Below are 23,633 nucleotides of genomic sequence, written 5' to 3' on the forward strand. Positions count from 1 at the left end.
AATTTAGAGTATTGGAGAACAGCTCGAGTGCTCAACCAACGACAAGTGAGATGGGCACAGGAATTCTCCAAATTCAACTTTGAAATTTATGTGCCAGGCCCAGAAAACGTCAGGGCGGACGCGCTCTCACGCAAACCAGAGTATTGGGAAGGGGAGGGGGTGATCGAAGAGAGACATGTCATCCCTGAGGACCGCTGGGTGTGTGGGGCGGCGCTGGTGGGGCAACGAGAACTGGTAGAGGAAACGGAAAATGATGAATATGCCCAGGATAAGCTCAGAGGTCTCAGGGGGGAGGGCGAGAGTCCCGGAGGTTTTGAGGAAAGAAATGGGGCATTGTATTACAAAGGGGCACTGTATATACCCGAAGGTGAATTGAGGGGGAGAGTACTCAAGCAGTTGCATGATAGCCCCACGGCGGGACATTTTGGACAACACAAGACCATGTGGTTGGTTACCAGGGAATTTTGGTGGCCTAAGGTGAGGGAAGATGTAAGGGAGTATGTAAGAGGGTGTGACCAATGTCAGCGAGCCAAAGGGGAAAGAAGGGCGCCGGCAGGGTTATTAGAACCATTACCCACACCAGAACGGCCTTGGGAAGCGATATCAATAGATTTTATGACGGATCTGCCAAAGTCCAAGGGGAAAACAGCCATCATGGTAGTAGTAGACCTGTTAACTAAGATGTGCCACTTTGTAGCATGCTCACATGCGGTCACAGCGGAAGAAACAGCGAAGTTGTTTGTAGAACACATCTTTAGGTTGCACGGGGCTCCCTTGAGGGTGATCTCAGATCGCGGCAAACAATTTACTTCCAGGTTCTGGAGGAAGCTCATGAGCTTGCTGCACGTGGAAGTCAATTTTTCAACTGCCCGGCACCCTGAAACCAACGGGCAGGCGGAAAGAGCAAATGGCATTCTTCAACAATATCTGAGGTGTTATGTCAATGACAGAGAGAACGATTGGGTCGAAAAGTTGGCGTTGGCAGAATTTGCCTACAATAATGCGGAGAATGTGTCCACAGGGATGAGTCCCTTTTTGGCTAATTACGGGTGTCACCCCAGGGCATTTCCAGGGGAAGGAGGGGAGAGATGGAGCGTCCCAGCGGCTGAACATTTTGTAGAAGAGATGGAAGCGATCCATCATCAGCTCCAGCTCAACTTAGAAAGGGCTAAGGCACAATATAAGAAGCAGGCAGACAAGAACAGAAGGGAAGGTGAAACCATAAGGGTGGGGGATCAAGTGTGGTTGTCAACCCAAGGGTTGCCGTTCAAAGGGGGTTGTAAGAAATTGAGGCCCAGAAGATTGGGACCCTTTGAGGTCATTCAGCAGGTCAACCCGGTAGCTTTCAAACTCCGATTACCCAACCACATGAAATTGCACCCAGTGTTCCACAGGTCGTTACTGTCACCATACAGGGGGGGACGTGAAGGGGAGTACGTCAGGGGACCAGCCTTGGAAGAGAGGGAACGCCGCAACCATGTAGCGGAAATCCTCGATTCCAGGTGGAAGGGAAATCAGGTGGAGTATTTGGTGGCGTGGGAAGGGGAACCGGAGTCAGAAAACACCTGGGTAAGTGCAGAGGAAGTCAATGACGAGGTTTTAACAGAAACGTTCCACCAAAGGTTCCCGAGGAAACCTCAGCCGATAGCAAGGTTTAGGAGGGAGTATTTCGGCACCACCGATGAGGAAGAGGAAATGGAAGGGTTCGCGGAGTCGGAGTTGGAAGAGGGAGTGGACTCCGATGACGAAGATTACCGAGAGAGTAGGAACAGCAACAAGTGGAGGGAAGTGTTCGCGACGTCGGAAGATGAGGGAGGTTCTTTCAGGGGTTTTACCTCCTCACCGCCAGTAGGGGAGGAGACGGGAGGGGGTGAAGGGGGCCCTGGAGGGGAGGTGGATGTCAGGGAACTGCCATCTAAAGCGCCGGGGGCGCAAAGGCTCACTGAGGTTGAGAGAGGAGTAGCAGCGGAAGAGGGAACCAGTAGAGGGCGAGCAAGAACTCCAAGGGAAAGTGAGTCGGAGGGATGGCTCAGAGACACTTCCAGCGAAAACAGTGGGGAGGTCTCAGGACCTCCTATAGGGACACCCACACCTCGCCGGAAACTGTCACGCCGAGAGGCCAGACGACGTGTTTCCGTTAAAGAGCTTTTATGTTGGAAAAGATTCCGAAAGCAGCCACTTTCGGATTCTACTAGTGATTGACGCAGCCATGCTGGAGGGGCTCCGTCACAGGCAGAGGTTTGAAAACCTGATCAAACTCTGAGGGACTTGCATTTTACGCACAAGCAGCTCATCGTCCCATCACACCCCCCACCCCCATTAAATCTTTCATTATCTACCCACAGACTTTGCAAATTTTTCACCCTTGCTAGACCAGGACCAAGTTGCACCTGCAGTATATCCAATGTGTGTCCTATAAAGTGTTTATTGCCCCAAGCCTGCATAGAGTGTATATGCTGTGTACCTCCAGTAAAATTCACGCCACCGGGTTATATGCATCTGGTTGCTGGGGCAGCTGGTCTTGTGTCTGGGTCCCCAACAGCAACCAGATGCTATCCCCTTCCTCAGGTTTGCACAAACTGCCTCGTGTCATACTGAGTCGGAAGACAGGTAACATTGACTATAATTACAGAATATGTCTAAGGGATTGATTATTTTATTATCATTGAATTTTTAAGTGAGACTAATTTGTTGTCAGCTCTTGTGATTTGGGTAATTGCATTGTTGGAATGTGTGTGCAGTGCTGATAAACTACCAAGGCAGGCAGCTCAGTTTTGTTTGCTGAATACTTCTATATTTATAATATAGAATGAATATAGGTTTATCGCTTTGTGGCTCTTCCAGGTCTTGCTTTTGCTTGGAATAGGGCCATGTGCCGTTTCGCTGGAGAGAAGGTTGCCTAGAATGCAAGAGCAGCTCTCCAGTATTATCAGCTTATTTGTTTCAGGAAATTAGCAGTGCTCCTGCTCTTTAGCTTTCCCTTGGTATCCTTCTGATGTATCCTTTCTCGTAAGAAGGAAGGAATTACAATTTTCATTTCCCAATATCCAGCAAAGTCTAATTAAACCAGTTCCCATAAGTTCTTTTGTTTCCTGCTTGTGGGTCATAGTCCTTGCCAGAGGATATATCATTTCTTTTCCATTCATAAGAAGCAAAGAGATATTTCAAGAATAATCATTCTTCGCCCTTTCAAAAAATTCATATTTAATTAGGTAAAAAGTTAGGAATAATCTATGATAAAATATATGTGTTTCTTTCATTCTTTGTTTATGTAGGGCAGATTTTTGTGCTTGATCCAACTTTCTCAGGATGGAAACAGGGAAATACATGAGCTGCAACCATTTTGAGTGCGTCCAATTGATGCGCAACCGCTGATGGGCAGGTCCTTTTGGACCCGGAAGAAGGCAGAGTGGGGAAGCAACAGGCTTATGCGCCGATGTGCGCGGGGCCCAGGAATGAAACCCCCGCGCAAAATGCTCATCGCCTGCAGTAGTGGCAAGCAACAAAGTTCTAGGCATTGCTGGCAAATTAGAAAGTGGGAAATATCCAGGTACAACTGAGCATTCTTAAAGAGATGTTAAATTGTTGATCTTCTAACAAAAATGTGTAACTTGTCCCTAAAACCAGTCCCCATACCCAAGGACTGGAAAAAGACCAGTGCAACACCAGTTTCTTAAAAAGCGATTCAGAAGAGATCCAAGCTGGCTAGCGTAACATTTGTTTTTGGGGAAGCTGGTGGAAAGCATTAAAGATAGAATCATAGAAGGGACCACAAGGATCATCTAGAATGGCCAAGCCTTCAGGTCTTGCTAAAAGAAAACCAGCATGGCTTCTGTAAGCATAACTCCTGTTTCACTAAACTTAGAGCTCTTGGAGAGTGTCTATAAGCACCTGCATAGTGGTGATCCAGTCAACATTATGTCCTTAGGCTTTCAAAAAGCTTTTTATATAGTCCCTTACTAAAGGCTCCTGAGTAGGCTAAGCATTCATGGGAGGAGATGGTGCTCATTTCAGCCTGTTAGCCTGTAATACATAATTTCCTCCAGTTTCCATGAATTCTTCCAGCATCAGAGACAGAACAGAAGAGCTATTCTTATGTCCCTCACTTCACCCCAGTCCACACCTGTGCAGTTCTCTCCCTTGAGCGTAGAGGTGTGGTATCTGGCTGTTCCACTGCATTGCATTTTACAAGTGTTTTCTGGCCTGGTCTTGGAGACATGTAGAAGAAGCATGTTTATTTTGCCTAGCATTTGGAAATAGTGTTTTTTCAGTTGTTTTTGTAGTCTAACTGGTTTATATTAAGTGTCTAATCAAATTGGTTTGCATTAAGTTGTAATCAAATTGCTTTCTTTTAAGTTGTTCTACATCTGTATGTGAACTGAACATCTGCATCAGAAGGTGACCTAGCAGCAAATGAATTAGCGCCTGTTACAAAAGCAGCTAAGGATGCTGTTCACCATTTTAAGTCTGTGTGAATAAAGACCTTGCATACCTTGCTACAGTTGGCTTTTCATCTACAAATGGCTGTCTACTGTTCCTTGATGGCAAGGGCGCTTCCTAGAGGTCAAAATGGACAAGGTTTTGGAAGCACATACCTTTCTCTCCCTTCCCAAACAATTCGTATCCCCCCATGCACCAAAGACATACAAGGTGAGCAGGAAAATGCCTTCATTTTCATAAAAGACCCATTTTGAATCAATCCTTCCTTGATTTTCCTCAGGGCCTGCTGAATTTCCTGACACCCCTGCTAAGGTCACTATTGATGTTCCTGGTGCTTTGGCAATGAGGTTTTCTATGACTATTGCATTAGCATTTGCTTCAGGAAGAGAAAGCAATAAGTCAAGAGACCCTGGGGCTGACTAAAAGAATATCTCTCTCCCGCCTTCCCTGCATAAACTGCGCCCCTGCCCTGTTAACTGACTTACAGGAGCACAGGAAACACTAAGGAGATTAACTGAGCTTTTAAAATTGTGAATTTTAACTCCTTAAGGAGTAGCAAATGTTGAAGCAGCTATAGGCTCATCGCCTCGTATGATTCTAGATCAACAGACCCACAGGATTGGATTAAAATACCTTTTCTTTTTGGAAGGGAGGGCATGAAAGGATGTGTTTAAAGTTAAACCATTACTTAAAGGTAAAGGTAAAGGGACCTCTGACTGTTAGGTCCAGTCACGGACGACTCTGGGGTTGCGGTGCTCATCTCACTTTATTGGCCGAGGGAGCCGGCGTACAGCTTCCGAGTCATGGGGCCAGCATGACTAAGTCGCTTCTGGTGAACCAGAGCAGCGCACGGAAATGCCGTTTACCTTCCCGCCAGAGTGGTACCTATTTATCTCCTTGCACTTTGACATGCTTTCGAACTGCTAGGTTGGCAGGAGCTGGGACCAAACAACGGGAGCTCACCCTGTCATGGGGATTTGAACCACCGACCTTTCGATTGACAAGCCATAGGCTCAGTGGTTTAACCCATAGCTCCACCTGCGTCTTACTTAGGGCTCCATATATAAGCAGTCCTATATGCCACTGCTTCTCATCTGCCAAAATTTGCAAAGATGGACACAAATGCAAACACATTCCACAACTGTTATCTGTCATGTTTGGTCCTTAATAACTTCTATAGAATCTATATATCTGTTTACAAAATCGAAGTTAGTACTGGGTATTCTTCTTTTATAAGTATAGGCTGGCACTATGTTAATGTGGTTTTGCCAACTTGTTTCCCCGAATAAGATAAAGCAAAAGATGGGGGAGGGGATCCAAGACACATATAGCTTGAACATTGCCTGCTGACATTAACAATAACTTAAATGTATAAATTAATATACACTGTCCATATGTCCAGTCAGATATCTAAGCTATTATAAGCCAAGTGTTAAAATGTAGAAAAGCAATGAGGTCTTCAGACCACTGAGTAGTGCATAACTTTATAGCTATTTAATTAGATTGCTGCTTGGGCTGCATTTGGACAGCACGTTATTGCATTTCCCCGACATTTTCTTACCTGTTAATTTCCATGTGACCTTTCACACAGCATAAAAGCCACTTCTGGAAATCTAATGGAAGTTCAGGGCTCATTTCTGTGTTGTTTCCAGAAAAAAAATTCTTTTGCAACCTGGTTAACTTGGAAGATTATGGGCATATTGTGTTCTAATTTCATGTAATGAAATTTGGGGTGGGTTCCTGACATGCAGTTCTTTCCCACTGTTTAAAATTTTGTGCGACACAGCGCAACATATTGGTAAAAAAGCCCCGGTTCCATAATGCAACAGGTACTGCAGCAAAAAAGGAATGTTAGGAATCGAGACAAAAGCACTAGTATTGTAACTAGTAAAACGAACACAATAAGCCCCACGTCTCGATAGGCAGAATACCATCTGAATGTGATTTCTTATATTTCCACAAATAAAAGAGCTAGAAAAGTATCTGTGTTAACAATTTGTATGGTAAAAGCATTTTAATCCCTGTCCTCCTTCCTAGTTTGACTTTCCCTTTTTATTTGCTATTTGTAATCTGTCAAAAAATAAATAAAGAGGGGGTGAGCATGTTCTTGCATCATTTTTTTCTGCACACGGGAGCAATCTAGTGTATTCGAAAGAAAAAGGCTATAAAGGCCAATCCCTCTTTTTTTTTTTAAGACTCAGTTTGTCTTTAGAGTTTTATTTCTGAATATATCTTATGTCATTGTCTGCATTTGTTCAGCAAAAATCTTCAAGTACCATTAGAGCTTGTAGGATTAAGTGGATAGGATCAAACCAATTCTTCACAGACTTGCTAGGAACAAAAGGGAGGAGGAGGAGGGGGAAAGCCTATACCCAAAAATGAAGATTAGGCTCTGATTAACACACAGTCAGTCCCATCTGTGTCTTAAAAAGGATGAAAAGGTTGATGAAAGGCCATTGTTGAAAAATTTCCTGTTAAAATTTCACTTCTGCCTTGTAGTTTGAATGCTGAATGGATAAGGAACTGCCTTGTAGCGGGTAAGACTGAAGGCTTCTCTATCCCATTATTGTCAGCCATGCCTGACAACAGATCTCAAGAGTTGCAGCCATTCATATTGCCATTCAGAGCCTTTGTAACTGGAGATGCCAGGACTGCAGCTGGGATCTTGTGCATGGAAAGACCGTGCTCTGCCACTGATATAATTCGAAATGGCGTGGAGAGCATAGGCAAGATTGTGGCCCGCCCCCCATGATAACACTAGAATTTAGAATTTCTCAATGAAGTAGAGTGGTGAAAGGTGAAAATAGTCTGGCTGGTGTCATTTTTAGATGGCCATAACATGGAGTGAGCCTTTTCTGTTCTGGAATCCTTGAAAGCAGTTGTTGGGCCTGGGAGCTAGAGATGCAAACTGCTTTGACCATTTCAGACCCCCATCTTGTAGCTGCAAAACCACAGCCTGGGTTGGTAGCCATGAGTGTCAACCAAATAAATCCCCCAATCCTATAACAATAGTATAGTATAGTATAGTATAGTATAGTATAGTATAGTATAGTATAGTATAGTATAGTATAGTATTACTGTTACTATAGCATAGCATAGTCAGTTCTGCGAATTAAAAATATCTTAAATTGATTTTAGATTTCCGCAAGGGACCAGAAGGGTCTAAAATGCGTTAGATTAATATATATTCTCTCTTGTCTATTCCCATTGCTCCCCCCACCCCCATTTCCAATTATTGTACATGCCTAAGCGATCACAAAGTGTGCTGAAAGTCAGCAGTCACACACATAAGTGGTTGTGTAAAAGTTGCCCCGAATTGTTTTTGGAAACAGGGTGAAGGTGAGAGTTTGGGTTTCTGTAAGAGCATGTTTACACGACATACTTAAATTTGGGGCTCTGCGAACCAACCATAGTCTGAGAAGCGAGCTAAGAATGCAGTGCCTAAGACAACCAGATTTCAGCAAGGTAGAGGAGCTTACCTGTGTGTCAGGGAACTGCCATCTAAAGCGCCGGGGGCGCAAAGGCTCACTGAGGTTGAGAGAGGAGTAGCAGCGGAAGAGGGAACCAGTAGAGGGCGAGCAAGAACTCCAAGGGAAAGTGAGTCGGAGGGATGGCTCAGAGACGCTTCCAGCGAAAACAGTGGGGAGGTCTCAGGACCTCCTATAGGGACACCCACACCTCGCCGGAAACTGTCACGCCGAGAGGCCAGACGACGTGTTTCCGTTAAAGAGCTTTTATGTTGGAAACGATTCCGAAAGCAGCCACTTTCGGATTCTACTAGTGATTGACGCAGCCATGCTGGAGGGGCTCCGTCACAGGCAGAGGTTTGAAAACCTGATCAAACTCTGAGGGACTTGCATTTTACGCACAAGCAGCTCATCGTCCCATCACAGCAATCCGAAAGTCACCGAAAGCCAGCTTGTGCAGGGAGAAGCATCATGAGCAACCCAGCCGGAACCGGAGGAGCAGGAGCAGCTGGAGGGGGTCCAAGCCTGGAAGAAAGGTACAGGGCGTTGGAGATCCAGTTGGCGCTGCAAACGGCGAGGCTTGAGGAGAGGAGGGCTCAGGATGCAGAAAAGGGAAAGGAGAAAACCACCCCGCTCGCCAGAAAGGTGCCAGGATTGGTGCAGAAATTCGGGGGGGATCCCAGGAACTATCATGCCTTTAGAACAGAGATGCAATACGCTCTAAACTTGCAGTTTGATGACTTCCCCGACGAGGAATCGCGAGTGGCTTTTGTGATTGGCCATCTCGAATCCGGGGCGAAAGATTGGGTTAGACCCCTGATGGCAGCGAATAATGAGATCCTAAAGGACACGAGGAAGTTTTTTCGTGCCATGGACCTGATGTTTTCCAGCGATATTGAGCAGGGGGTGGTGCGAAGGCAGTTAATGGCTTGCCAGCAAGGAAGCAGATCTGTCCGTGAGTACTGGACTGAGTTTACTATGCTGATTCATAAATTGGGGTGGGACCTATCGGCGGAGCCCATCCAAATGCTTTTCGAAGAGGGGCTTTCTTCAACCGTCAAAGATGAGCTTTCCCGGGGGCCCAGGGCGGAGTCTATGGATCAGTTAACCAAATCTGCGCTGTGCATAGGAGCGCGCCAGGAGGCGAGGGCTTTGGAAAAGCGGGAAGGGAAAGGAGACCGTTGGAGGGAGTTCCGCATTCCAGACATTCCAGAGCCACCTTTCCCGCCGGCAGAGCCGATGGAAGTTGGAACAGCGCGGGCGCGCGCAGTTTCAAATCCCAGTGAAGGGCGGAAGAAGGAGGGAAGGAGCGCCAAGAGATGTTATCTCTGCCAACAGCCAGGGCACTTTGCCAGAGTCTGCCCACAAAGAAAGGAATGGCAAGGGATGGCAGGAGCTGTTGGGGGAAAGGAAGAGGAAGGCAAGGAGCAAGTAAAAGCCAACGCCTGGCTGCCACCGTCGGGGCACAGCAGCCAGGCCAAAGAGCAGTGAAAGTGCCCATGCCGGAACCTCCCAGACCCGCTTTAGTGATAGAGGTGTTACTAGAACTGCCAAACGGACACCCACTAAAGATCAAGGCGCTTTTGGATTCAGGCAGCTCCTGTAATTTCATGAGTAAGGAGTTTGCAGCTGAGCACCAGATACAGACCATCCCTTTAAGTAACCCCTTGCAGGTGACTACGATTGACGGCAGAGAGCTGTTGGGGGGAGAAGTTAGCCAACAGACTGTCCCGATGATAATGAGGGTGGCAAGGCACACCGAACAGATAGCGTTTAATGTGGCCATCCTGGGAGGAGCGCCCATCATTTTGGGGATGAGCTGGCTGGCGCTACACGATCCGCTAGTGGGCTGGCATCAGAGGGTGGTCTCCTTTGGGTCAGCGCATTGCCTAGAACACTGCAAGGAGGGGAAGGTTTCGGGAGGAGACAGAGTCACCCTAGCCGGGATGGAAGTAATGGACAAAGGGAAGGTGCCCCCGCAATACGCAGATCTGAGCAACGTATTCAGCGAAAGGGAAGCAGACAAACTGCCACCGCATAGACCCTTTGACTGTCAAATCAACCTACTCCCTGGGGCCCAACTCCCAGTAGGCAAGCTGTACGCCATGTCAGACAGGGAGATGCAGGAGCTGAGGGAGTTCATTGACAAAAACCTGAAGCGAGGTTTCATCAGAGAGTCCCGAGCGGTGGGGGGCAGCCCAGTGTTTTTTGTGGACAAAAAGAACACAGACAAACCGAGACTGGTGTGTGACTTTAGGGCCCTCAATGCAGTGTCGGAGCCCCTGGCTTTCCCTATGCCCCGAATTGATGACATTTTGACCAGAGTAAGGAAGGGAAAGATTTTTACAAAGCTGGACCTGCGGGGGGCGTACAATCTGATACGCATAAGGAAGGGAGATGAATGGAAGACCACCATGTTTACCCCTTTGGGAGCCTTTGAATACCTCGTTATGCCCTTCGGTCTACAAGGGGGCTCCGCGTGTTTTCAAGCTTTTATAAACCACGTTCTGGGACCTTTGCTCTACAAGAATTGTGTGGCCTTTTTAGACGACGTGTTGGTGTATTCGGAAGATGAGGAACAGCATGTGAGGGACGTTCGAGAAGTGTTGGGCAGGCTGCAAGCCAACCAGCTGTGGGTGAAACTGGAGAAGTGCCAGTTTCATACCAAGGAGGTGGAATTCCTGGGGTACCGCTTGTCAGACAAGGGATTGGCCATGGATCCAGGCAAGGTCCAAGCGGTACTGGAATGGAAGACACCGAAGACCAAGAAGGACGTGCAAAGATTCTTGGGGTTTGGGAACTTTTATCGGAAGTTCATCAAGAACTTTGCCCACTTGACGGCGCCCATCACCGACTGCCTCAGCAGCAAGAAGAAATTTGTTTGGACGGTAGAGGCGGATCGAGCCTTTGAAGAACTGAAAAGGGCTTTCGCCTCGGAAGAACAACTTCTGCATGTGGATTTACGAAAACCCATGAGAGTGGAAACCGATGCATCCGACCGGGCGGTAGGGGCGGTCCTTCTTCAACCGGGGAGGAGTGCGTCGGAGTGGAGACCGTGTGCCTTCTTCTCGCGGAAGCTGAATAAATCCGAGAGGAATTACACGGTGTATGACAGGGAACTACTTGCCATTCACGAAGCATTCCGGAGGTGGAGACATTTATTAATTGGGGCACAACACAAGGTGCAAGTGTGCACCGACCACAAGAATTTAGAGTATTGGAGAACAGCTCGAGTGCTCAACCAACGACAAGTGAGATGGGCACAGGAATTCTCCAAATTCAACTTTGAAATTTGTTATGTGCCAGGCCCAGAAAACGTCAGGGCGGACGCGCTCTCACGCAAACCAGAGTATTGGGAAGGGGAGGGGGTGATCGAAGAGAGACATGTCATCCCTGAGGACCGCTGGGTGTGTGGGGCGGCGCTGGTGGGGCAACGAGAACTGGTAGAGGAAACGGAAAATGATGAATATGCCCAGGATAAGCTCAGAGGTCTCAGGGGGGAGGGCGAGAGCCCCGGAGGTTTTGAGGAAAGAAATGGGGCATTGTATTACAAAGGGGCACTGTATATACCCGAAGGTGAATTGAGGGGGAGAGTACTCAAGCAGTTGCATGATAGCCCCACGGCGGGACATTTTGGACAACACAAGACCATGTGGTTGGTTACCAGGGAATTTTGGTGGCCTAAGGTGAGGGAAGATGTAAGGGAGTATGTAAGAGGGTGTGACCAATGTCAGCGAGCCAAAGGGGAAAGAAGGGCGCCGGCAGGGTTATTAGAACCATTACCCACACCAGAACGGCCTTGGGAAGCGATATCAATAGATTTTATGACGGATCTGCCAAGGTCCAAGGGGAAAACAGCCATCATGGTAGTAGTGGACCTGTTAACTAAGATGTGCCACTTTGTAGCATGCTCACATGCAGTCACAGCGGAAGAAACAGCGAAGTTGTTTGTAGAACACATCTTTAGGTTGCACGGGGCTCCCTTGAGGGTGATCTCAGATCGCGGCAAACAATTTACTTCCAGGTTCTGGAGGAAGCTCATGAGCTTGCTGCACGTGGAAGTCAATTTTTCAACTGCCCGGCACCCTGAAACCAACGGGCAGGCGGAAAGAGCAAATGGCATTCTTCAACAATATCTGAGGTGTTATGTCAATGACAGAGAGAACGATTGGGTCGAAAAGTTGGCGTTGGCAGAATTTGCCTACAATAATGCGGAGAATGTGTCCACAGGGATGAGTCCCTTTTTGGCAAATTACGGGTGTCACCCCAGGGCATTTCCAGGGGAAGGAGGGGAGAGATGGAGCGTCCCAGCGGCTGAACATTTTGTAGAAGAGATGGAAGCGATCCATCATCAGCTCCAGCTCAACTTAGAAAGGGCTAAGGCACAATATAAGAAGCAGGCAGACAAGAACAGAAGGGAAGGTGAAACCATAAGGGTGGGGGATCAAGTGTGGTTGTCAACCCAAGGGTTGCCGTTCAAAGGGGGTTGTAAGAAATTGAAGCCCAGAAGATTGGGACCCTTTGAGGTCATTCAGCAGGTCAACCCGGTAGCTTTCAAACTCCGATTACCCAACCACATGAAATTGCACCCAGTGTTCCACAGGTCGTTACTGTCACCATACAGGGGGGGACATGAAGGGGAGTACGTCAGGGGACCAGCCTTGGAAGAGAGGGAACGCCGCAACCATGTAGCGGAAATCCTCGATTCCAGGTGGAAGGGAAATCAGGTGGAGTAGTTGGTGGCGTGGGAAGGGGAACCGGAGTCAGAAAACACCTGGGTGAATGCAGAGGAAGTCAATGACGAGGTTTTAACAGAAACGTTCCACCAAAGGTTCCCGAGGAAACCTCAGCCGATAGCAAGGTTTAGGAGGGAGTATTTCGGCACCACCGATGAGGAAGAGGAAATGGAAGGGTTCGTGGAGTCGGAGTTGGAAGAGGGAGTGGACTCCGATGACGAAGATTACCGAGAGAGTAGGAACAGCAACAAGTGGAGGGAAGTGTTCGCGACGTCGGAAGACGAAGGAGGTTCTTTCAGGGGTTTTACCTCCTCACCGCCAGTAGGGGAGGAGACGGGAGGGGGTGAAGGGGGCCCTGGAGGGGAGGTGGATGTCAGGGAACTGCCATCTAAAGCGCCGGGGGCGCAAAGGCTCACTGAGGTTGAGAGAGGAGTAGCAGCGGAAGAGGGAACCAGTAGAGGGCGAGCAAGAACTCCAAGGGAAAGTGAGTCGGAGGGATGGCTCAGAGACGCTTCCAGCGAAAACAGTGGGGAGGTCTCAGGACCTCCTATAGGGACACCCACACCTCGCCGGAAACTGTCACGCCGAGAGGCCAGACGACGTGCTTCCGTTAAAGAGCTTTTATGTTGGAAACGATTCCGAAAGCAGCCACTTTCGGATTCTACTAGTGATTGACGCAGCCATGCTGGAGGGGCTCCGTCACAGGCAGAGGTTTGAAAACCTGATCAAACTCTGAGGGACTTGCATTTTACGCACAAGCAGCTCATCGTCCCATCACACTGTGCAATGTTGTTTTGCCTCTTCATGCAGTGTTAGCATACCAGAGATCCCTGACCCAGACGGCTTGCTGCACTAGTGCGCTAATATTGCATGCATAGCACATAAGGGTTACTTGAAATGAGACGCAATGGGTAAGTTCTTGCCTACATGCCATCATGTTGAAATGGGGCCTTGCAGAGAGTTCTTAGTTCCTATCCTGAACTACAGTTCCCACGATTCTTTAAGAAATTGCATGGTCATTTTGCCGGCTGAAAGTGAATGGGGCCTCAATGTAATTGTGTAGGTTAGTTTGGATATTGAGGCACTGGTGCTGCCACTATTGTGTATGTGCATGCTCACATGTGTATTTAATATGAGTGTGTACGTGCTTGTGCCTGTGAGGCAGTATTTCTTAGAATTTGAGTGCTATAAAATGCTCCGGTGCACTATAGACTGAAAAGTGGCCATAAAAATAACACTGTGCATTTTTCATGTTTCTAGCCTCTTAGCGGTTCCTTGTTACATCTACTTAGTTTTATTAGGCATCAAATATGGATGTTTGCTGCTGTGGGTGGAATGGAGTTCTCAGAGGAAAAGCCTAAATGTTGCAAGAAATGGCTGTTGGGTAGGAACTGCTGAACAAATGACCTATTTCGGCAGGCTTTGAAATTCCTAAGGAAGCTTGCCGCTGGAACATTGCAACGCTTTTGGCTTAGTGAGAAGGTGGTCACTAGCTGTGATCATTAAGCAGTTAGCCGAGATCATTAAGCAGCTGACTGTGCTTAAGAGAATTGCAAAATGTTCTAGCCCAGTTCTGGACAGGGCAATTAGATTTCTTCTTTCAGTACCTCAGATTTCCCCTCCCATTGTAGAATATTATGGTACATGTTATTTCCTAGCCTTTAGTCTTCCCTTGAGAAACTTAGGGTTGGAGCAAAATGTTCTTACCAAGGCTTCCTCAGCCTCAGTCCTCCAGATGTTTTTGGCCTACAACTCCCATTATCCCTAGCTAGCAGGACCAGTGGTCAGGGATGATGGGAATTGTAGTCTCAAAACATCTGGAGGGCCGAGGTTGAGGAAGCCTCTTCTTACTGTTGCTTGTGAATGGGGCCAGTAGCACACTTAGATCTGGTAGGTCCATGTTCCAGTCTCAGCTCAGCCACGGAAACACTGATAAACCTTATGCAATCCCTCTGCTTCATTTTTCCATCTGTAAAATTGGAATAACAAATCCCACTGGCTTAAGATGAATATATACAAGATAAGTAAAAACAAACTGGCATAGTTTAGTGACACATTATACATTAGGGGAAATTCTTGGACATCACCAACTTTGCCTTCTCTCACTTCTCCCCAATAACGTGTAGTAGGAAAATACTCATAATATGATATTATCATTTCCTTGTCCCTTTGCCATTTGCAAAATGTGTGTGGAAGGCTAATACTGTATAAAGAGGTCATTTAATGTTTAGCTTGAACCTAAAGGTTTTAGCTGTGAACCAGTGCAATACAGTGCAATACAATCTCTTAGGTTTTGCTGTTGTTGTTAAAGCACATAGCTTAAGTGCCATAATAAGATGAAATGATGAAAAATATGAGTATGAATATTGTTACATTAGAATTGGAACTATGATCTTCCCTGAACTTGGCATTCTTTTTCACTCATTTGTCTCTAATTATTGTTTCGTTGCAGAAACTGGAACACAGAGAAGTTCTAGTTGGCCTGTTGTTCCTGGTTTTCCCCTTCATACCGGCTAGCAACCTCTTCTTCAGGGTGGGATTTGTTGTGGCCGAGCGTGTCCTGTATATGCCTAGGTAATTTTCACACATTTAATTCTTTTGAAATGACACTCTCGATTATGATATTTAAAAACTAAGGTCTTCAGCCCATATTTATTCCCACAAGTAAATATGTACAAGTATTTAGAACTATCGCTTCAGAAATTCTGCAGAATTTGTTGAGGAACATCTACCAGGCAGTGGTAGATAGAATTGTTCAACTAGCTGTACGCAGTGATGCCGTGTAATCCCATTCATTTGTAACTACTTTGCTGATATTCGTGGTCTGCTGCTCATCAAGTGCTAAAGTAAATCTGTAAAAATGAGATTTGGATGGTTCAATACTTAGATCTACTCAAGGGCTTTACTGCAAGAGTTGCTATGCTGGCAGTGATTTTCAAACAGCTTGACTGTGACTGTTAGTGACTTCATGTAAGGATTGTATATGTGGTCCTTGTTGCTTGTACAGTAACAACAGCCCTTTCTCAAGGTGCCATAATTACACCAATCACAGTGATGTATAGGCCCAGTGTGGATACTGCTGTGACCATGAGCTGACCCAAAGTCTGGTCAAAATGGTATCTTCCTAGATACTACTATAGGGGTGAATTGTTGTCTTCTTTATTTGTAAACATTAGATAGAACTGGAAAAGAAAGAAAAATATTGGATTTCTATCTAGATCTGTTACTTCAGCCTGTATTGGGTCTATTATTATTAGAAAAACTGATTGTAGTTTAGAGTGAAATTTGGGGTGGGAGAAATGAGCTTTGGTAAACAATGGCATTCCGTTTCAAAATGTACTAGATGTGATACCTAGTCCATTGTCTTACTGTAATTTGAATTCCTGGGAATTCAGCTATTTTGTTTGGATATAAAGCATTTGAGTCACAAGTTCTTCTTAGTTCAACATAAAAAAGGAGGATACTGGAAATATCAGATTAAGCCACAGAATGAGATCTAGCCTGACATTTTAATGAATGAAGACAGGCGTTTTGTTGGGTAGACATCTAGAAAGATACTGTTAAAGAACAAACAAAATGCACACCATTCTGGGAAAGTGGAAAATGTGGCCTATTATCTCTTAGAGCGGTGTCTTTCAACATTTTTAGCTTTAGGGAACATTATAATTTGCCAAGGAATTCTTGAACTTCTTTTCATGGAAAGCCAGAGTATTCTGGACTTGTTTTCTGGTATGCACACAGAGCCAAAGCAGATGACATGCCAATCACACAATTAGCAATTGCGTGAATGACTTTTTAAAAATAAATTGCAGGCACAGTCTCCCCATTTGCAGTGGGATCCTGGAATTGGAGGGGTAGGTAGGGGGGGCTTTACCCCTTTGTCCCCTTATGGTCCCAGTCTGGATTGGAGACATTGCATCTACATTAAAAAAACGTTCCCAGTGGGGTAAACTGACGCTCCCCCCCTCCACAATATAAATTGCAGGGGGAGTGCTGTTGCAATGTATAATTTTGCAGAGAACACTCAATAAAAACCCAATTTCAGGGTCTTGATTTAGATTGGGGTCTTTGCACCTGCAATTTACTTTTTAAAACAATTATCACACAGTTGTTTGATTTGTGTCTCATCTGGTTTGGCTTTCAGTTCATGTGAGGCACTGACTAAGATGGCTGAAAATGACAGTGAGGCACATCCAACGCTCTCATTGTTGGGGCGATCTGTAGCTTTGGACGCTGGCAAAGCTCCCTTTGAGAGGAAACTTGTCTGCCATTATTGATTTTTTTAAAAAACCGGGGAACCCATTATAATCTTTCAGGGCATCTGCAGTTCCCCAGAGTGCATATTGAAAACCACTGTCTTGATCAGGAGAAATTGGGTGATGTTGATTGCTCCCCAGTGTGTACAAAAATAATGTTATGCTTATCTCACAAATTCAAATTGATTTAATCAGTAGATGAGTTGCTAAATTGGTGTGACTGAAGTTGAAGGGCTAGTTTGTTTGTTTTTTAAAAAAAAACTTAGGCTCGTTTGTGTTTCTGTAATATGGAATGAGAACAGAACACGTTGTCTCAGCAGAGGTATGAAGACGTGTCAGATGAAGAAACAGAGATGTATACAAAAATAAGAGAGAAAGAGTGATACTAAAACTTCATTAATGTTTATGTATCCAAAACCACACCGCCCATTTACAAGAGAGAGGTAACAGCAGAGGCGGAATGTGAAGGGGCATGGCTGCTCACCAGAACAAGGATGGGGAGAGCCAATCACTGTTTGTAGCATGGGTGTGCATGCACTTGTGGGCTGCTGCCAACCCTTTGTTGCTGCCCTATCTCTGACCCAGAGAGTGATATCACGGCCAATGACAGGAGGATGGCACTGCTGCTCCACCCTCCCCCTCATCTCACGTACCACTGCTGACCAAGAGGCTCAAACAGTCCAAAGTTTGCAGAAGTACCGTAGATTCCGGCGTATAAGATGACTTTTCAACCCCGGAAAAGAGGTTAAAAAGTCAGGGGTCGTCTTATACGCCAAGTATGGCTTTCTCCCGGTGCGGAGCCTGCCCACTGCTGCTGCCCAGCATATTAGGAGACTGGGCTTATAAGACGAACCTTTGGGGGGTCTTCTAATATGCCCAGTCGCCTAATACGCCGGAATCTATGGTACAAAAGACTTGGCAGTGGTTGGGGTGGACACCCACCAGAACAGTCCAGTGAGGAATTGGCATGTGAAGTAGGCATGGAATGTGAACTGACTATTGGGGAGGGGGATAATTGAAAACTGGGAACGTAGGATAGCATAGAGTAAGTACCCTGGAAAAGGACCCTGAATATCCACACTGCAGTATTGTGTTGCAGACCCCTATATTGAAGAGAGCACTAAGCTTCCATTTAGTGTTAGATCTGTAATATTTTCCTTTTCATGGTCTATTGCACTAGCATGCTATTTGTTAATGAGCACGAGTGCCTTTAACTTGCTTCAAATGGGTTAATCAATTAAATATTTAGATGTTTAATCTATTGATTTAAAGCTTGCATCCCCAAGCACATTTTTAAAAAGTACAGTTCAGATCTTTTCCATATTGTATTGTGAGGCTTGGTGATTAGCTTGTCTGGTTAGTTGTCACTAGAAAGAAGATTCATGCCCATGGAAGGGAGAAGACCCTGCAGGAAAATAACAGTGTTGGGCAACACAACAGCATCACTGCATTGGGCAACTGCCACTGTCTGTTCTTAGCTTCCATTGTGACGGTCCACCTTGGACACCTGATCTTACCTGTCAGGGATGCTGTGGCAGTGGATTTCCTGCATTGGCAGAGGGTTGGACGAGGTGACATTTGAGATCCCTCGTAACTGTATGATTCTGTGTTACACAATAAAGTTTAGCCTAGAGGGACAGGGGCACATTCCTTCACACTCTTTGGGATGGAATCTGCCCCCTTCCCGCCCACCCTCCTCAGAGCTTACTATGCCTCTGGGAGCCAGGAGCTGTTGCTTTCAGCTCTTGGTTGCTGAGTCCTGAATTTCCTTGGGAGAAAATGGTCTGTGCCTCAGATTGACAGAGAACTGGGACTTAAATCTAAAATGAAAAATGTGCATGGCAGCCAATTCCTATGTTATGTTTAAAATGGATAGATCTTGTTTGTTGTTCCAAGGTTCCCCCAGGAAAAGGGAGGTGTGCTCTGCTCCGAAAACCGATACAGGCCTAGAGTATTGAGGGGGCTAAATATGACTGCTCACAAGACTGAATAGCGAGCAATGATCTCTTTTGTTTTATTTCGAACACAGTCTTGCGGCACTCTCCTCAAACAAGAATTTGTAGCCACTGCAAAGCAAGGAAGATTCCTCCCACCCCCTCTTTATAATTTTGCTCCAAGGGAGAGCCTGGCAATAAAATGGTTGAGCAAATAACGAGAGCAGGGACGTATAACATTATTGAGAACTTTCTTTAGCAGCAGTTTCGTCTCTTGCCAAGCACAATATTCATTTCTTGGATTTTGTTTCCACCTCTGCTCTTAAGTCTCAGTTATTGAATTAGAATAAGACGAGGATATCTAACCAGTGTGGTTGGGGGCAATGTACCCATAGGTATGTACTGGTCCTTTAAAGCTGTCTTTGGCCTTCTTCTCCGAATGAAACATCTTTTAACAAAAAATTCTGTTCATGTAAATGCAGAGGACAGTGTAACAGCCTCTGCCAAATTCTGGGAAAGAAGCAGTGAAGTGGCTAGAAGCCTTTACATAGCAGTTGGATGTAGCAGACCTGAGTTTCAGGGCCAAGTTACATGTTGTGTGGAAGATGTGTGACTGTCTCCCAAATTTACAAATTCTCATATTTTAAATTGTACTATTGTGCTTTTGGAAAAAAAAGTCTTGTATAAAAGCTTGCATTGCGTCCCTCTGGTATTCAATAAAAGGTTTTGATTTATTTTTTTAATTAAATGCTGATTTTGAGGATGGCCAGCTTGACTTGGGAGGGGCTGCTTAACCCTTACCCTCATGCTGGTTTGCCAAACAAATTCACTTTGCCCTAGGCTACAGGTACTCCTATTCTCCCCACTCTCACCTGGAAGACAACAACCTCAAGCGAGGGAGTTTTGACTGGGAGGGATTAGGTATGTGATTATTATTTTTATTAAAAAAACTAGCTGGGGGGCGGAGAGGGAGGGCTTAAACGCACACACACATTCTGGCACTGCTACTCCAATCAAAGTGACAGTTTTAATTAAAACAGGAGGAGGAGAAATGAAAATGTCATGAGGTCCCATCATGGATCTATTGAGTTAAGTTTAGCTGGCAGAGCAGAGGCTCATTGGGTAACCCCTAGGTTGCTTGTGACCTCACACCCTGTCAGGAATTGCTGACCACTGCCCTATGTGGTAAACTATGCCATTACAGAACCTTCTATCTAGACTAACTCTATCCAGCCTGGTAATTGGTTCCTCCTGTGCAGGAAAGTGTATAAGAAGGTTTTCTACAGGAACATAGGAAAAACCGCTTCACACCAAGTCAATTAATCCAGCTCAGCACTGACCAACAGTGCTTCTCCAAGGTTTCAGAAAGAAGTCTCTCCCAGTCTTAGCTTGGTATGTTGGGTATTGGACCTGGGATCTTCTGCATGCAAAGCACAACCTCCTGAGCCCAGATGATGCAACTTTCTTTACCATAAAACCAGGGTACATATTGGCACCTGGTTGCATTTCAATGTCCATGATTCTCCTTGATCTCTGCAAACTATCCACTGTTGTCTTGCAACTATTTGGAAAGCCAGTAAACGTGGGTGTCCTGGAATGGAGTAAGCAGTGATTAATAATGAAAATTAATCAGGCTCCATGATCACTGCAGATGGTGACAGCAGTCACGAAATTAAAAGATGCCTGCTCCTTGGGAGAAAGGCGATGGCAAACCTAGACAGTGTCTTAAAAAGCAGAGACATCACCTTGCCAACAAAGGTCCGTATAGTTAAAGCTATGGTTTTCCCAGTAGTGATATATGGAAGTGAGAGCTGGACCATAAAGAAGGCTGATCGCCAAAGAATTGATGCTTTTGAATTATGGTGCTGGAGGAGACTCTTGAGAGTCCCATGGACTGCAAGAAGATCAAACGTATCCATTCTTAAGGAAATCAGCCCTGAGTGCTCACTGGAAGGACAGATCGTGAAGCTGAGGCTCCAATACTTTGGCCACCTTATGAGAAGAGAAGACTCCCTGGAAAAGACCCTGATGTTGGGAAAGATGGAGGGCACAAGGAGAAGGGGACGACAGAGGACGAGATTGTTGGACAGTGTTCTCGAAGCTACAAACATGAGTCTGACCAAACTGCGGGAGGCAGCGGAAGACAGGAGTGCCTGGCGTGCTCTGGTCCATGGGGTCACGAAGAGTCGGACACAACTAAACGACTAAACAACAACAACAAATTATTAAAATTTAAAAAGTTTCCTCAATTATTCTTCCAGGTTTTGCAGGTTAACCAGGCAACATCCTGAAATCTTAAAGTCATAGCAAGCAATATTCTCCCATTAAAGTCAGTAAGATTTTAAAGTGCTTAGCTTTGATTAGATTAGCCTTCCCCAACCCTGTGCTCTCCAGATATTGTTGGTCTGCAGCAGGGGTCAGCAACCTAAGGCCCATGGGCTGGAAGTGGCCAGTGGAGATAATTTGACCGGCCCCCAAGCCGACCCCGAACCGAGCTGCCCGCTCGTGACTCGCTTTCGTGGCACCAGAAATTGCGTCTGCACAGACGCATACGCTGAAAATTGTGCATGTGCGTGTTAACATGGGTGCACAATCCAGCCCACAGAGGGATATCTGTGGGACCGATCTGGCTCAGGCAAGATAAATCTTGCTGACTGCTGGACTACAGCTCCCATCACTCCTCATTGCTGGCTACACTGGCTTGTTGTAGTCCAACAACATGTAAAGGGAACCAAGTTGGAAAAGTCTGGACTAGAGCATGATTAATTTGCCAGTTCTGCCATATTCTTTGGCATTGATGAGCATGAAAACAAACTCACATTAACACAATAGCTGCAGTATACTAAACAAACTTTCACTGGTTTCAGAAGGATTTGCTTCCAAATAAACAGGTTCAGACTTGCCTTAGAACTAAAATAGTTTTATATCTCCCTAGCTGCTAAGATTCTGCTTAAATAACAATACAGTAGCTGTATCACATATTGGTGAATGTTCAGGAGAAGGTAGTTCAGAGCTAGACGCATTGCCTTGACTCTCAAGGCTGGTGTCTTTTTAGAAGAGTTCTTGTCTCCTAGCTCTGAAAGAACTGGTTTCTCAGAAAACTCCCCTGCTTTAAACAATAGTGGGTTTCTTTGGTATTGCTAGTGTGGTTTCAGAATTTCCCCATTAAACGCCCATATCACAATGAGCAAATTACAGAAGCGCTCAGTTATTGTTTCCTGGTTAATGTGCTTAAGTCATTTCCCCCCTTAATTTTTATCAGTCCTGGGAACTTTCCCTCTTGGACGGGATCCATGGAATTTGCAACTGTGATTGTCGTAAGAAGGCACACATTTATATGGTAGCAGCTACTTAATCCTAACATTGCAACTTGCATGTTAGCCAGCGGTGCTAGAAAACTGCTTGCTTATCTAGCTATCACAGTTTTGTCCCATGAGCACACAAAAGGAATGAGGTTACGTAATAATCCCTATAAGTATTCATGCCCGTAAAATGTTTGGTTCTCAGTGTTTATTTACAAGAATGTCAGTGGTGCCACAGATAGTTGTAGTATCTGGCGCTTCCTGATGGCGTGCTTGTGGTTATCAAATCTGTCCTCATAAGTGCCTCGTGGGTGTCAGGTCCCTGTAGTGGATTCAGGTTAACTTTATGGTTTATCTGACAACATTTAGGCAGGCTGGTACTATAGCCTAGATCACACAATTGACCCACAGAGTTTAGTCTGCTGAACTTGTTTGAGAAACTAGAACCAACTCGTTTGGGCAGACCATGCCACAGCACCTTTCCATCCCAAGAGGTGGTGCTCTGCCTCTTGAGACTTCATTGGCATTCTGCAGAATTTAATCTTCCACTGCCTATGATCAGCAGTGGAGGGTCAACCATTTGCTGTTAATATGGTATGGTCTGCTAAAGGAAAGCAGCTATGGCTCTACTGTACATGTTGGATGATGATCTTGGGATCCTGTATCTGTGTGCTTAATATTCACAAGGCATTTTGTCAAGGTTTGCGTGAGATCAGTTTATCTAAATAATGCATATTAGTGAATGTGAAGTTTTGTGGTTACGGAATATTCAGGTCACCATGGAATGTTTTGAGATGGCTTGGGGTCTAGCACTTGGCATTAAATGATACTTACCTATTGTTTTTCAAAAGCACATATTTGTATTCACCATGTCCTCCTTAAAAAGGAAATTGCTTACATTGTAATGGGCCAAAAGATGATTTGATGCATTTGGCGGGGGAGGAACTGGAAGTAAAAAGAGAAATGGATTTTGTAGCCATTTTACTTCACCTCTTTTAATAGCATTTTGTTCAATAGCAATTAAAATTCATAGTGTGATGAGGATGTGAGAATAGAGTTAAAATTTTTATGAGGTTGTGACCCTTTAAAATCACAAAAGAGCTCTCTCCCTGTTTCTCCAGCCAAGTATTCATTTGAAGAGAATATATTATTATTCACTTGCTTCTAGGGGATATTTTCCTCCTAACTTCCTATTACGAATGCTTATTTGGTGTGCTGTTGGCCCAATCTAGTCTTTTTCCATTTTATTTTTTTCAATTTACTCCTGGAAATCTGAATTTCTCCATGCCTCTGGCAAATCATTGGTAATGCTGTGAACATGACAAAACCTCTACTTCGATGAAAGCCTTGTGTGTCGTTCCCCCTGCAATTGAAGTCAAATGCAATCCCTCCACTTTTATACAACATACGTTTTCTGTAGATAACTGTTTAAGAACGCCACCCCAAAAGAAACCTGACACAAAAGGATTAACTGTGTCATCAGTTGAAAACATATGCA

General features: G+C 45.4%; 1 protein-coding gene across 1 annotated transcript in view; it reads left to right on the forward strand.

Annotated features, from left to right (window-relative positions):
- Positions 1–23,633, forward strand: part of TMTC1 (transmembrane O-mannosyltransferase targeting cadherins 1) — a 145,079-nt gene that overhangs the window by 68,778 nt on the left and 52,668 nt on the right. Inside the window, exon 9 of the mRNA XM_081926883.1 lies at positions 15,096–15,217. Coding sequence (XP_081783009.1) covers positions 15,096–15,217 — 122 coding nt within the window. The remainder of the gene's footprint in view (positions 1–15,095; positions 15,218–23,633) is intronic.

This window comes from Podarcis melisellensis, assembly GCF_964234715.1.
Source record: "Podarcis melisellensis genome assembly, chromosome: 10".
NCBI lineage: Eukaryota > Metazoa > Chordata > Lepidosauria > Squamata > Lacertidae > Podarcis > Podarcis melisellensis.